The following is a 13,393-nucleotide window of genomic DNA, read 5'->3' as shown; positions in this document are numbered from 1 at the left end:
TGTCTTCAATATAAAATCTTTAAAATGCTTGTTCCAGGATTTCCAGTTTAGCCTATTCTAGTAATTGTATGACTTTCTGAAGGCTGAAAAGATGCTTTCTGAGAAGTAGCAGAAAATCAGATTGCATTTAATGAAATAACAAGAATAATAATTAAAAACGCCCTAACATATTTCAATGACATTAAATTGTTCAAGAGACGCAAGAGTTGAATTGGGCTGCTACTAGGAGATGTTTTCTACCTATTTGAGAAACCCATTAGGTGTGTTAAAAAAATTATCTTCAAAACTCACTGTCCAGATATGGGTAGAAATCACCTTTGGAAGGACTATAGAATGATTGTACATTGCAAATTCTTCAAAATCAAGCAGAAATGGGACTTGAAGAGTGATTTCTAGGCACCCATATTAACAAATGTTTCAAGCACTACAATATTTCTGGTGTCCAGTGACAAAAGAGGAGTGTTGCATTCCTTGGAGAGAAGTTTAGGATCAGGGTCGCACTGAAGCTGGCAAATGAGAGTTTGTCAGGGAAGAGGAATTTCTGTGCTTTGCTGCTCTGATTTGTGTTTCAGCTGTTGATTGTTCAATGTTATGATTACCAGCAGATAAGCAACTAGAACATGTTTGTACCCTTAGCATAAAAGATTATTTAATCCCAATTCTTGCTAGAAATTCTGCTGCTGAATATCCTGAATCTTTCAGCTCTGAGTGTACTCTACATTGAATGAAAGAATAAAACAAAAATGACAGAAAAGAAAAATGTTTTCAGGCATTATACAAATAAATTATGGCCATACCAAATATTCTCTTTTAGGTGCCTACCCAAGGCTGTCTCTCAGCTTTAAACTTAAGAGAAACATTGGTTACTTCATTCTGCAGACCTACATGCCTTCTATTCTGATCACTATCCTGTCCTGGGTTTCCTTCTGGATTAATTATGATGCTTCAGCTGCAAGAGTTGCTTTAGGTAGGCATTTTTACACATCTCATGCAGTGTGCATTAGCTGAATGGTTTTTCTAGCTTCTGGCTGAGTGGATGGTGCATGATTTGAAATTAAAAAATATATGTGTTAGATCTTTTAATGTATGGGTTGTTAAGCTTTGTCTTATATGAATCAGCATTTAAACATCAGAATTTAAATAAAAATTAAAGTGATTTAATGTCTGAATTAGCTAACTTTATAATCATTGTAATCAAAATTAGCCTAATTGTCTCAACATATTCTGTTGTTCTTTTGCTGCTTGTTTTTTCTTTGAAAAGAAGGCACTTTGTTTGCTTTTGCCCATAGCAGTCCAGAATACACGTTCAACATTGTGTTATGGATTGTAAATTGCTTTTCCTTTCAGGAATTAAATAAAGTTTAACCAGGTTTGTATAGCTCACTTGTCCTTATGTTGAGGGAGTGCCTCAAATCCAGTTCCTGGTTTCTCAATTCAGGACAGACATTGAGGGGCTGGGATGTCTCCAGGGAAGGGCAGCAGAGCTGGGGAAGGGTCTGGAGCACAGAACTGATGAGGAGCAGCTGGGGGAGCTCAGCCTGGAGAAAAGGAGGCTCAGGGGGGACCTTCCTGCCCCCTAAAACTCCCTGGCGTGGCAGGGAGGTGCAGCCAGCTGAGGGTTGGTCTCTTCTGCCAAGTGAAAGAACAAGAGGAAATGGCCTCGTGTTATGGCAGGGGAGGTTTAGATTGGATCCTAGGGGAAATTTCTTCACCAAAAAGGTTTCTAGGGTTTCTAGCCTTGGCAGAGGTTGTTCTGGGAAGTGGTGGAGTTACCATCCATGAAGGGATTTAGAAGATTTGGTGCCTGGGGACACGGTTTAGTGGTGGATGTGGCAGTTCTGAGTTAAAAATTGCATTCAATGAACTTACAGGTCTTTTCCAACCTAAATTATTGCAGGAGTCTGATTATTTTTTCCTTACTGTTACCTTATGTTCCAAAAGCAAAACTGTTTCCCTAATTAATCTCTAGAGTATTTGTCTATCTCATCACTAGTCCTATGTGTATCTGTTTATTCTGTGCCCCTCATCATAAGGAGCATGTTCCAAAAATAAATATTATCTGTTGCCAAGTTTTGTCAAAATCAGACTGATTCCTGCCAGTACAGCTCTTGTATAGCTAAAATAAGTAAAACCCCATAAAAGATGCCATTGAAAATTTGACATTTTAATGTTATAGAATACATCTGAGGTTTACCAGACCTTTCTGTGTAGCATTTTGCCTTAAGAATTTCAGACTGCAGACATCCTGAAAAACGCTGGGGGAAAGCAAGATAAGGCAACTGTAGCCTGTAATTTTTAGCTGAGACTCATTACAGAAGGTTGCAGTTTATCTGTTTAAAAATACACTTATGGAATCCAACTACTGTTTGCTTGACTGAGCTCCTTTTATTACAGACGTAATGTTTTTTATGCTATGCAAAAAATCCAAGTCCAAGATAAGGACTGAACAAGATGTTCCTGAAAACGTTCAAACACAAAAAGGAAACCTACAGAGGGTGGTGGCAAGGTCAGGTAGCCTGTGAAAAATGCACAAAAAAATATCTGAGCAGCCAGGGATCAGGTTAGGTAAGCTAAAGCCCTGAGACAAAACTAAATCTGTCCAGGGACATCAAAGGCAACGAGAAAAGCTTCTGTATAGGTACATCAGTGCTAAAAGATGATGAGGGAAAATGGGAGTCCTCTCTGAAAGGAAACAGGGGGCCTGGATAGCCAGGATCTGGAGAAGACTGAGGTACTGAACACCTTTTTAATGCCTTGCTCTCATGGAAATGTGCTCCAGACACATTGCCCAAGCTGCTGAAGGCAAAGGCTGGCACTGGGAGAATGAAGATCCACCTGCTTAAGGGATCTTCTTGGAGACCCTCTAAGGAATCTGGGGATCCCAAGCACAAAGTCCATGGGACCTGATGAGATGCATCCACAGGGCCTGAGGGAACTGGGAAATGAATTGGCTAAAATTCTGTCCATTATGTTTGAGAAGCCACGGCAGTCTGGTGAAGTCTCACTGACTAGAAAAGTGGAAGCAAAGCCCCCTTTTTAAGAGGGGGGAAAAAAGAAGACTTGGGGAACTACAGAACTGTCAGTCTCATGTTGGTGCCTGTCAAGGTCATGGAGCAGATCCCCCTGGAAACTGTCTAAGGCACATGGAAACCAAGGAGGTGATGGATGAGAGCCAGCCTGGCTTCACTAAGGATAAGTTGTGCCTGACAGAGTCTGTGGCCATCTAAAGCAGGGTCCCAACACTGATGGGATGAGGGAAGAGCAACTGATGTCATCTACCTGGACTTGTGCAAAGCATCTGACACTGTTATCCATGAGATCCTTGTCTCTAAACTGAAGAGTCATGGATTTGTTGGATGGACCACTCAGTGGATAAGGAATTGGCTGGATGGTTGCACTCAAATAGTTGCAGTCAACAGTTTCATATCCAAGTGGAGACCAGTGAGAAGTTGGGATTGTGCTGCTTAACATCTCTGTCAGCAACATGGACAATGGGATTGAGGGCATCCTCAGCAAGTTCCTGAGCTGTGTGGTGCTGCCCACATGCTGGAGGGAAGAGATGACATCCAGAGGGGCCTTAACAGGCTGGAGAAATGTCACAAAGATAATTGTGTGACTGGAGCACCTCTATGAAGACAGGGGAGTTGGAATTGTTCAGCCTGAAGAAGAGAAGGCTCCAGGGGGACCTTAGGGCACCTTTGAGAGCCTAAAAGTGCTCCCAGAGAGCTGGAGAGGGACTTGGGACAAAGGGGAATTCCTATAAAATGACAGCTGAGTACTGAGGATTTAGATTAGATCTTAGGAAGAAATTATTCTCTGTGAGTGTAGTGTCACAGTGGATATGTTGCCTGGATTTGGGGGATCCCTGTCTCTGGAAGCATTCAAGGCCAGGGTGGATGGGGTTGTGAGCAGCCTGGTCTAGTGGAAGGTTCCCTGCCCATGGTACTGGATGGTTTTGAGGAGCCCTTCCAACCCAAACCTTTCTGGGATTCTGTTAATATGTAGAATGGTTAGAGATATCTTTTGTCCACCAGGGGAAAAAAAGTATTTTTCAACTCCATAATTTGAATAATATAAATTATTATTCTAGAAAATAAATAAATATTATTTCAATCACTAGATTTCTCAATTATTTTTTTCCAGGAATCACAACTGTGCTCACAATGACAACAATTAACACCCATCTTCGAGAGACTCTTCCCAAAATTCCCTATGTGAAAGCCATTGATATGTACCTTATGGGATGTTTTGTCTTCGTTTTCATGGCTCTGCTGGAGTATGCATTGGTCAACTACATCTTCTTTGGCAGGGGACCTCAGCGTCAAAAGAAAGCAGCAGAAAAAGCTGCCAGTGCCAACAATGAGAAGTTGAGAATGGATGTCAATAAGGTAAACTGTAATGGGGATACATTTTTAGCATTTTCCCAGGAAGACAGGCTCTCACTTGTGTCAGACAGTGCTTTAAAATGTAATTTCTTGTAGAAATTGAGTGGAGTGGAATTGTGATGACCTTGTCTTAGCTCTGCAGAGCAGTGTACTTAGGCACCTCAGCAGTGAATGCTGCCCTCCAGCCTGGGAGGCTGAATGTCTTGTTTCTAAAGCATGCAGTCAGTGAAGTTTTACTGAGAGATGTTTTCTTAGTCAGAATGTAGACTTGAATATGTACAACCTGTTTCCAAAGGAATAAATCCAAAATGATGGCTGTATATTCTAGTAAGAGCTGTATGGAACACTGGAACTAAAATCTAAATTTAACCTCCTTTCATAAATCTTTCAGATGAGCTGGATAAGAGATATTTGCCACAGAAGTGTTTAAAGTTTGAGAAGTTTGCATATTTTCAATGTCTAATGGGCCAGAATACTATTGACTAAATGGGGAGCTTCTCAGAAATAAACCATCAATGTGCTGTGTACTTAAATTTGAATCTCAAAGTGGCCCCCTAGGGATGGAGAATTGAGGCAGAAAAGGTATTTGCCAAGATACACACTTCTGGGAAAAGTATCCATTATGCTTAATGAAAATGGGGCACTTATCATAAAGCACTTGTAATTTATCACTTTGACCATTTTGGAATGAATTTCACACCGTGGCAAATCTGTGCTGAATGCAAAAATATTCTCAGTCTAAAATGTGTAAACTTTCACACACACGCAAAGTTGCAAAGTTAAATAAGGTTGAATTATCTTTGGGGGTTTGGGGGCTTTTTGGAGGGATGAGAGGGTTGTGGGATTGTTTTTTGTCAGGGGAAGCTCTTTGAGTTGTAATTCATCATGACAGTCCAAAGAGAAAAAATTAAAGTCAAAATCTTAAAAAAAAAAATCTGCATTAGAAAAAAGCAAGGGATTATTTGTCAATTGGAAACTTAAGTTTCATACAGCTCTAATAGTGAAATTTCTAATGTTTGTACAGAACCTCTACACACATAGTGGGTCTGCAGACAGAAGAACTTTTTATTCCAAAAATCCATCACATATTGATAGCACAAAATCATTTTACAGGTTATAGTTTATAGTCTTTTAAGAAGGAGAGTTAAATCATCATGGTTCATAGCTCATCCATTTTTTTTTTCTTTTTGATTGGAGAGAAACATATTTTAATGAATAAAGGCATACTCACAATGATGAGTTTAATTTTGATATTATATTACCATATATCACCTTTTAGCCTTATAAAGTTCATGAAGACACTGTAACATGTTTTTATTTCTATTGGTGATTTTTCAGCAATGAAAAACTCTGTGAGTTTTTATTTAAACTCTTAGGGTTTTTTTTTCTTTTTTTTAGATTAAATTTCACTTTTAAGGTGCTATAAACTACCCTGTAAGTAATTTTGCAAGATTAAACTTGCATTTACCTGAAGTGTTTCCTCTAACATCAATGGAAATTTAAGATCCATAGGTGTCAGAGCGCCACCAATAGCTGAGGTATATTTTTGTATGCTTTGGTTCACTTGTGGTGTTTTCAACATTCTTGTTCATACAATAGGCCTTTCAGCTGTGTAACAGAATAGCCAAAGCCCAGTGACAAACTGCTGATCATGAAGCAGAATTTGAAAGCATAGCTGGTGTGTTAATCCAATTCACTAGGCAGAGTAAATGAATTTCAATAACTGTTGCAGAGCTCTACCAGCTTACTGGATTGACACAAGGTATGCTGTGGAACACAAGGAACAATCTTACATTATTTGTATTGTATTTTTGTCATAGTGAGCCTTTCAGTTAATGCTCTAGGCCAGCATGGCTAACAGTCTCTGTCAGTTCTGCTCTGGTACCCAGATCATCTCTGATCTGGTGATCAGGTCTGCAATCCTTTAAGCAATAGGCAGGGAATCAAACAGGAGAGGATCAGAGAACTTGTCCTGCTGCACAGACTGCTCTGGGGAGAAGGAAAGGAGCTGACAGCTGTTCGTGTTGTTTGACCAGCAGCGAGAAAACATATTAATATTTAATGGACCTGAATATTTTATCTATTAAAGAGAGACAAATATTATGTAATTATTTTCATTTAAAAGAATCAAAAAGGGGTCCAAACTGCTGAAATTAGTTCATAAACAGTTTTTTCGTAAAAATCAACATATTTTGGAAATGGGATCACACAAAGACTCTGTCTTTAACTAGGCTCCAATAGGGAAGGACTGATTTTGCAAGGTATGAATGTTCTTTTGTGATATTACTAGATTCCTCTTGAATCACTTTGTGCAATATTATGAATTCATAAGAATCGGATACTATACAAGAGAAGATTGATGCCATGAGGAATAAACCTCAAAATATAAGGATGAAAACTTCTACACAAAACTTCTGTTGCTGCATTCAGCATTGACACTGTAAAAGAGGTGGATAAATAGTTATTGGAACTGCTGTTTGTAGTGCAGTATCTCTGCTTCTGTTTTAGATACCAGAAAATCTGTAATGGTTTTCTTGCAATTCCAACACTCTTATTTAGTAACAGTCTCGTAAAACTCTCAATCAGCCGAATGTGGTGAGAGGAGAAGTACTGACTGGTCCTCTCATCCACAACTCTGCTTGCAAAATCAAAGGAGAAGTTAATTCATGCTCCCGTTATGCTGTTGAATTCTCTTCCATGGACAGATCCAGGGTGGACACAGGCATTGGTAATCTCTCTATTTTTGCTTGGTGTTATTCAGAAGATACTAGGGAACCTACAACACAGTGTGCAATGGGAGCTTTATTTCCATGGCTGTGGTATCTGCTGAATCCATTTTAATCTCTTGGAGATTTGGTGACTCAGGTGTCCTTGTTTTTTCCATTTGGGTGAACTTCATCAGGCTGGCTGCAGAGCTTCCCCAGGGTTATTCCAGATGAAACTGTGGCCACATCTTTCTTTAAATTTCACATCATATTCTTATCATGTGCAAAATCTGGTAGTTTGGGGTTTCTTCTGTCTTTTATTTTTAAGTCCTGGAATAGTCTGAGTCGGAAGGGACCTTTAAAGGTCACCTACTCCAACCTCGTTTTAATGAGCAGGGCCATTTCCAGCTAGATCAGGTTGCTTAGGGCGCCATCCACTGTGACCTTGGATCCCTGTTTCCAGGGATGGGGCATCCACCACCTCTCTGGGCAGCCTCTTCTGCTGTTTCATCACTCTCATTTAAAAATGTTCTTCCATATATCTAGTCTGAATCATCACAGAAGATACACTCCATTTTCAATGATTATTTGATCCTGTTTGTGATAATGGAAGGGTAGGGAAGGAATTGGGCCTGTATCTTGATTTGCTTCTTGGATACTGTAATCTGAGTAGTAAAATCATGTAGAAATTTAAAAAACATAAAACTCAGACTCAGTTACCAGCAGATACATTGCCACACATTTGTTAAATCATACAGGACTTACTTGATTTTCTTTGCAGTGAGTTCAGATAAAAATGGCTGTGAGTATCATCATTTCACTCTTGAAACTTCTCGAGCTGCATTTAGCAGTTTGTTCCTTTAGTCTAACTCATCATCTTTTGTCTTGTCAAGACTAGTTCTTCTTTCTGTAAACAATCATATTGTTGCTTGTAGGTAAATCACTGCCTTTCTTCTTACTCTAGAAGAGTACTTACTCCTTCATTTATTTGAGATAGCATTCACATAATTTCCTCACCTCTCTTTTCAAGTTTTTCATCTCATGTCTTGAAATGCCTTTCTTGCCTTGGAGGTCTCAAGTTTCTTAGTCTCTTCTGTTCTGATTGGCAAAGTACTGCAAGTGTACACAAGGATAGGTACACTGAGACTGTCCTATGTCTGCTTGAGGACCTAGCATGTCATAAAGTACGATATATATACTCTAGACCATTGCTATGCCTTTTTATTCTGTGAAATGTTTTGTTTAAGAATGTTGATGGTCATCGGTGTCCTTTTGGTCCTTTGCATTTCATGACTCTTTATGCTAATATTGTCTGTGCTTCTTCAAGATGATGAAGATACATTAAAGTACAGGGCAAATTCCTGCCTCTGACTTCCCAATATCATGCACCTGTCTTCCTGTGGGTAATTATACATTTATCTGGGACATGTTATCCCTTCTATTTTAAAATAATGTACCAAAGGCTTTACTGAAATCCATAAATCATATCTCGTCATACAAATGATCTAGAAAGATTTGGGCTAGAAGCCTCTGTGACCCTGTTTTTCATTCCATTGTGATTTTTTTTTCTTGTTTCCTTTTGGGATAGAAGGGGGCTAGGGGAGGGGAAACAAGCCACTGTCAAAAATGTTTTCACATTTTCTCCCTGTGAAGTTTGGCTTTGTCTCCAAGAAGATGACTCACCTTACCACAATTCCAGTTTAGAGCCTGGTACAGCTGCAAATGATGTCTTAGGCAGACCCCCAGCCATTTTAATAAGTTTCATTTCTCTTATGAGAGCTCAGATAATGAGTTTCTTGGTTCTCTCTCAGAGCTGATTTATTCCCCTTAAATTTTTTCCAGAATCTAGGAGCCAAGTTGTTTTTGGTTAATTTTTAAATGTCCTCTTAATTTGTTGTTTCCAATAATTTTACCTTGGATGTTTCCATCTTGGAACTCTGATTTAGATGGGCTTGCTGATGCTGACCATTGTGATGAGTCTGATATATCTTCTAGACATTTGCTGTCTGATCACCTGCCAAGTTCTATATTTTCCATATGTTTTCCTGTGTTACTAAATTTCCTGTCAGCCAGCTGCATAAGCTGCTGATTTGTCTATTGGATTCTACTGCTGTTTTTTCTACAGTTACTCATCTGACCCATTTGATCCAAACTACTGTGTGCATGAATTGACTACTCTTGAGATGTAAGTAGGGTGAAAATGCTTTTCAATATCAATTAAATCTCTATTTGTTATTCTGGATAGATCAGAAAACCTTCGTTAGAGTGGTAAAACCAGGACTGTCACTTTAAAGACCATGGTAAATGAAAGGCTGACTCTTCTTCCTCTGTAAAGAAGTGCCTTTGCCATCGGGATGTTTGACAAGAGTGATTCCCATGGAAAAGCAGCTCTGTGCCATCCTCTTCCACAGCAGCAGAGATGGTACTCACTGTGAGTATAGGGAGCACTTCTGCAGGAAGACTCTCATTAAAGGAAGAGCTACAGATCTGTCTCTTTAAGGAGGTCCTGGTCAGTCTTTTTTTCAACATCACTGTTGTTGCCTCACTCGGACATTACCCACAAACAGGATATGATACTTCCTTTTTTCAACTCGGATATCAAACCTTACAGAGGCATTAACACATAATGATTTAGTGCACCTTTCTTCCATTTCTACTCCTTCTAATTCTTACTGATATGTCACTCAGGTAGTGTTTAAGTTATTTCTATGTTATTTAATTTTTTTCTTTATAGTTCAATCATCTAGGTTTATAAGAGTTAGCAAATTAACATTCCATACATAGAATTTCTTAGCTATGTTCTTCCAAATAATTTTATTTGCTACTTCACAGAAGCATCATTACATTTTGCATAATGTAAAATACATGTAAATACATCACTGAATGTGGTTTTGGATTGCATGCAATTGCAGTAATGACTAAAGTCTACTTGCTTCCAACTAAGCTTAAAGCACAGAGAATGCTCCAATGCACAGGCAATATACCTGAAGTACATGATAACATAAGTCACATAAATAAAACTACCTTTAATTTTGCAATCATACTTGGTTATTGTGAGCAGTAACACAGCAATTTCCCTCTGGGAAAGAGGGGAAAAATGTCAGCGTATTATGCAATGCTTTGTAAAACTGTTTATGCAGATTTATTCAGTCGTTTTCTGTAAATAAATGTGAAGTGACATTGCTAACCTCTGCATGTTTAGATAAGGTTCCTTTTTAAAACAATGAGTAATTCTTTACTCAGACCTCTTTCTATTACATAAGGTAATACAAAGTCAGCACACCTGAAAGGGACAGTGCATTGCTGCTCATAGTGCAAACCATGAACAAGGGAAGCTGCCAGACTACTGGCATTTTTCCAATCCAAAATTTGGCTACCGAGAACATGGAATGTCAATATGACAATGACTTTAAACACATCTTAATAGATTTGAATACAATAGAAGTGTTCTCAAAAAGTTAATGAAGGGCTTAGGAAGGTAAGAGGGTTTAAACAAATAAGGTATCTTTGCAATTCATTGCCCTCCTGGCCCACTGTTGTTAAATCTGGATTAGCACAGGGGTGCTAAAGGAGGTGAGATGGCAAACCAATGACAAATAGAAACTTAACCTGCCCTCAGAAACACTTGGTAACTTTCTTCCCCTTCAAGTTGTCTCAGCTGCTATTTTTTTCCCTACAGCTTTTTGACTCAGGAAAGGAGTCTGAGTTTAGCTGGGCTGGTTTAGTAGCTTTCCTCAGATCTTTCAGTCTAAGGGAGCTCCATTGCATTATGAGAGCTTTGAGAGAAATAAGAGCATGCAATCACCTGTTTCACAAGTGACTACATCTAATTATTTCAACTACACTGGTGGGCTAAAGATGGACTGGCAGTTTGTAATCTAGCAAGGAAATGGGGCTCCCACTGCATCCTCATTCCCCAGATGCCCATTTTCAGATTCACTGTCTAATGTAAGGGGGCTCTTGGAGCAGGGACACTGAGAACTGTCTAGTCCATTGTGCCAGAAGTGTCCTCTGTTCCAGCAGCACACTTGGAAATGGCACAGTCAGTTCAGGTGCTGCTGTGCTACCTGACATTTCCCATGACAGCTCCCAAACTTCTTTTCACCACTTTACAAGAGAATAACTGGAAGAGCCTTGTATTTTTTTTAAACCTGTCATATCCATAGATGTCTCTAGAAAAGGAAGGGTGAATTAGATGGAGTGTGTTAACCTGAGCCAAAGGGAATGCTCTGGTCTGTACCTGTGGCTTTTTGCAGCTTGTGATGGCTTTCAGTGCACTGCAAACAGACAAGGTCACTCTCTTCAATTTTCAGGCTGTGGTGTGAAGATGCATTAGCAGGGCTGTAGGCCTGAGATAATAGACCTTGCTCCAAAGCAGTGCTCCAAAACAATTAGGCTTGGCTAATGCCTTTATTTCCCCACTGATTTGCTGCTGGCTTGCCACTGGCCTTTTCAGTTCATAGCAATATTTGTTCATTTCTATCTGAAGAAATCATATAATGCATCTTCAGGGAGAAGAAAGTATTGCAAAGCTACCTAAAACCAGTCAGTACATATTACATAGAATGGCACTTTATACCCTAAGGACTAGAGGTACTTCTAGTATAAAACATGAGTAAGCATATATAACATGCAAGTGTATATAACATTACAAGATGTAAAAGCTTTTGGTAAAAAGAGGATTTTTATACTGGTTATAGACACAGACTCAGTTAATAAACTGAACAGGATATTAAAACACTAAGGCAACAGGAAGTTCTTAAAATTTCAGTCTCAAATCCTTACTGCTCTACATTGCAGGAGCTAATGCTGCCACTGTCCAGATGTCAGGGAAACAATTCATCCTCTTTTTCTCCAGGGAGAGTTTTCCTTTTGTTTGCAGTACAGGTAAAGCTGCACAAGGACTGATTGTTGATCCAGGATCAGAAGGTATTCATTCCACAGCAGTTTATTGAAGGACATGGAACAAAGTAGGGATGGATTATAAAGGCTTGCCCTTTCTCCTAAATTTCCGTTCATGCATTCTCAGGGAACAAGTTGCACATGAAGCAGTCAGCAATGCACAGGGTGTCTGGGCAGCCTCTGCAGGTTTTATCAAACCAGAGCTTGGATAGGAGTGAAATTTGAGGAGGTTCCTGTTTTGGCTCACAGCACTTTGCAGAAGCAGTCAGAAGGTGATTTTCCACGATCTGTGCTGGTATTCCACATGACATCTGAATAAAGGTCAAGGCAGCTGCGTGAGGCTTTTTTCCCCAGTTGCACTCCTTTGAATGCCATATTTAATTAATGTAAGACCGGTGCTGGTACACTTGTTTAAAGCACATTCTCCTCTTTGCTTTTGTACTGCATCTACAGCCTGTGACCCTGAGCAGAACACAATTTTTAGTTCATAAAAGAATCCCTTAGTGCAGTTTAGGTAATTAGATCAAGTTTTGAAAAAAATAAGACACAAAAAAGACAAATTATGTACAGTGAAGTAGAAGAAATCTATGTACCTGCAGTCCAGAAGGTGTGTCTGGCTAGGGAAATTTGGTGAATTGATTTGCTGAAACACAACACATTTTAATTTAGTCAGATTTGGGTTTTTTTTTTTTTCATAATTTTAAAGCAGAAGACTTTTCATTTTAATATTGTCAGGACTAGTCCTCTGAGCCTTGCACTATCTACAGCTGTGGAACTGTCTCTGTTTCAGGCTTCTAAATCAGCAATGAACTGAAATACTTTCCTAGATCTTTTTTAATTTGGACATTTTTAATGAAATGTTAGAAATTCATCTTTCTTTTCTTTGTAACAAAAATCTTCTTGGTGATTTTTCCATAGAAGGATCTCGGGAATTTTCTTTTAGTTTTGTTATTGTTGTTGAATTAGTTGCAGTTTCTCTCCAGAGTTTTATCCTTGGACCTCTTGCTGTCTCTGAACATGTTTGTCTTTGGCCTGGGCCCAAGAATTATGTGTTCCCCAAAACCACAAGCCTGAATCTCTGAATCTGTTGACAAGTGAGTATATCATGGTCAGACGGATGGAACTGGTAGACTGCCATTCAGCCCACCCACTCTCATGACAAGGATGTGCTGTGCAGTTCTTTGCACATTATATTTGGCTTCAAACAAGAAAAATAACGTTTTTAGTATATTTTACAGATGCTGTTCTAGAGGAGCAACTTAAAAACCTTATTTTTACCATCTATTTCATATTTCAAAACCATAGCTATATCCAAATTATACCCTTGAAATTTTGAAAGTTGTGGTGATAATTGTGTGTTCGATGCATTTTTTTATATCTTTCACAACACTTTCTTATATA

General features: G+C 39.0%; 1 protein-coding gene across 3 annotated transcripts in view; it reads left to right on the top strand.

Moving 5' to 3' along the window:
* The window catches only part of GABRB2 (gamma-aminobutyric acid type A receptor subunit beta2), a 135,930-nt gene that overhangs the window by 111,768 nt on the left and 10,769 nt on the right, over positions 1-13,393 (top strand). For all 3 annotated transcript variants that reach the window (XM_074552344.1, XM_074552343.1, XM_074552345.1), the window contains exons 9-10: positions 815-967; positions 4,144-4,388. In XM_074552344.1, the coding sequence (XP_074408445.1) occupies positions 815-967; positions 4,144-4,388 (398 nt within the window). The remainder of the gene's footprint in view (positions 1-814; positions 968-4,143; positions 4,389-13,393) is intronic.

This window comes from Zonotrichia albicollis, chromosome 15, assembly GCF_047830755.1.
Source record: "Zonotrichia albicollis isolate bZonAlb1 chromosome 15, bZonAlb1.hap1, whole genome shotgun sequence".
In the NCBI taxonomy this organism is placed as follows: domain Eukaryota; kingdom Metazoa; phylum Chordata; class Aves; order Passeriformes; family Passerellidae; genus Zonotrichia; species Zonotrichia albicollis.
This window is presented reverse-complemented; position numbering and strand designations above follow the sequence as displayed.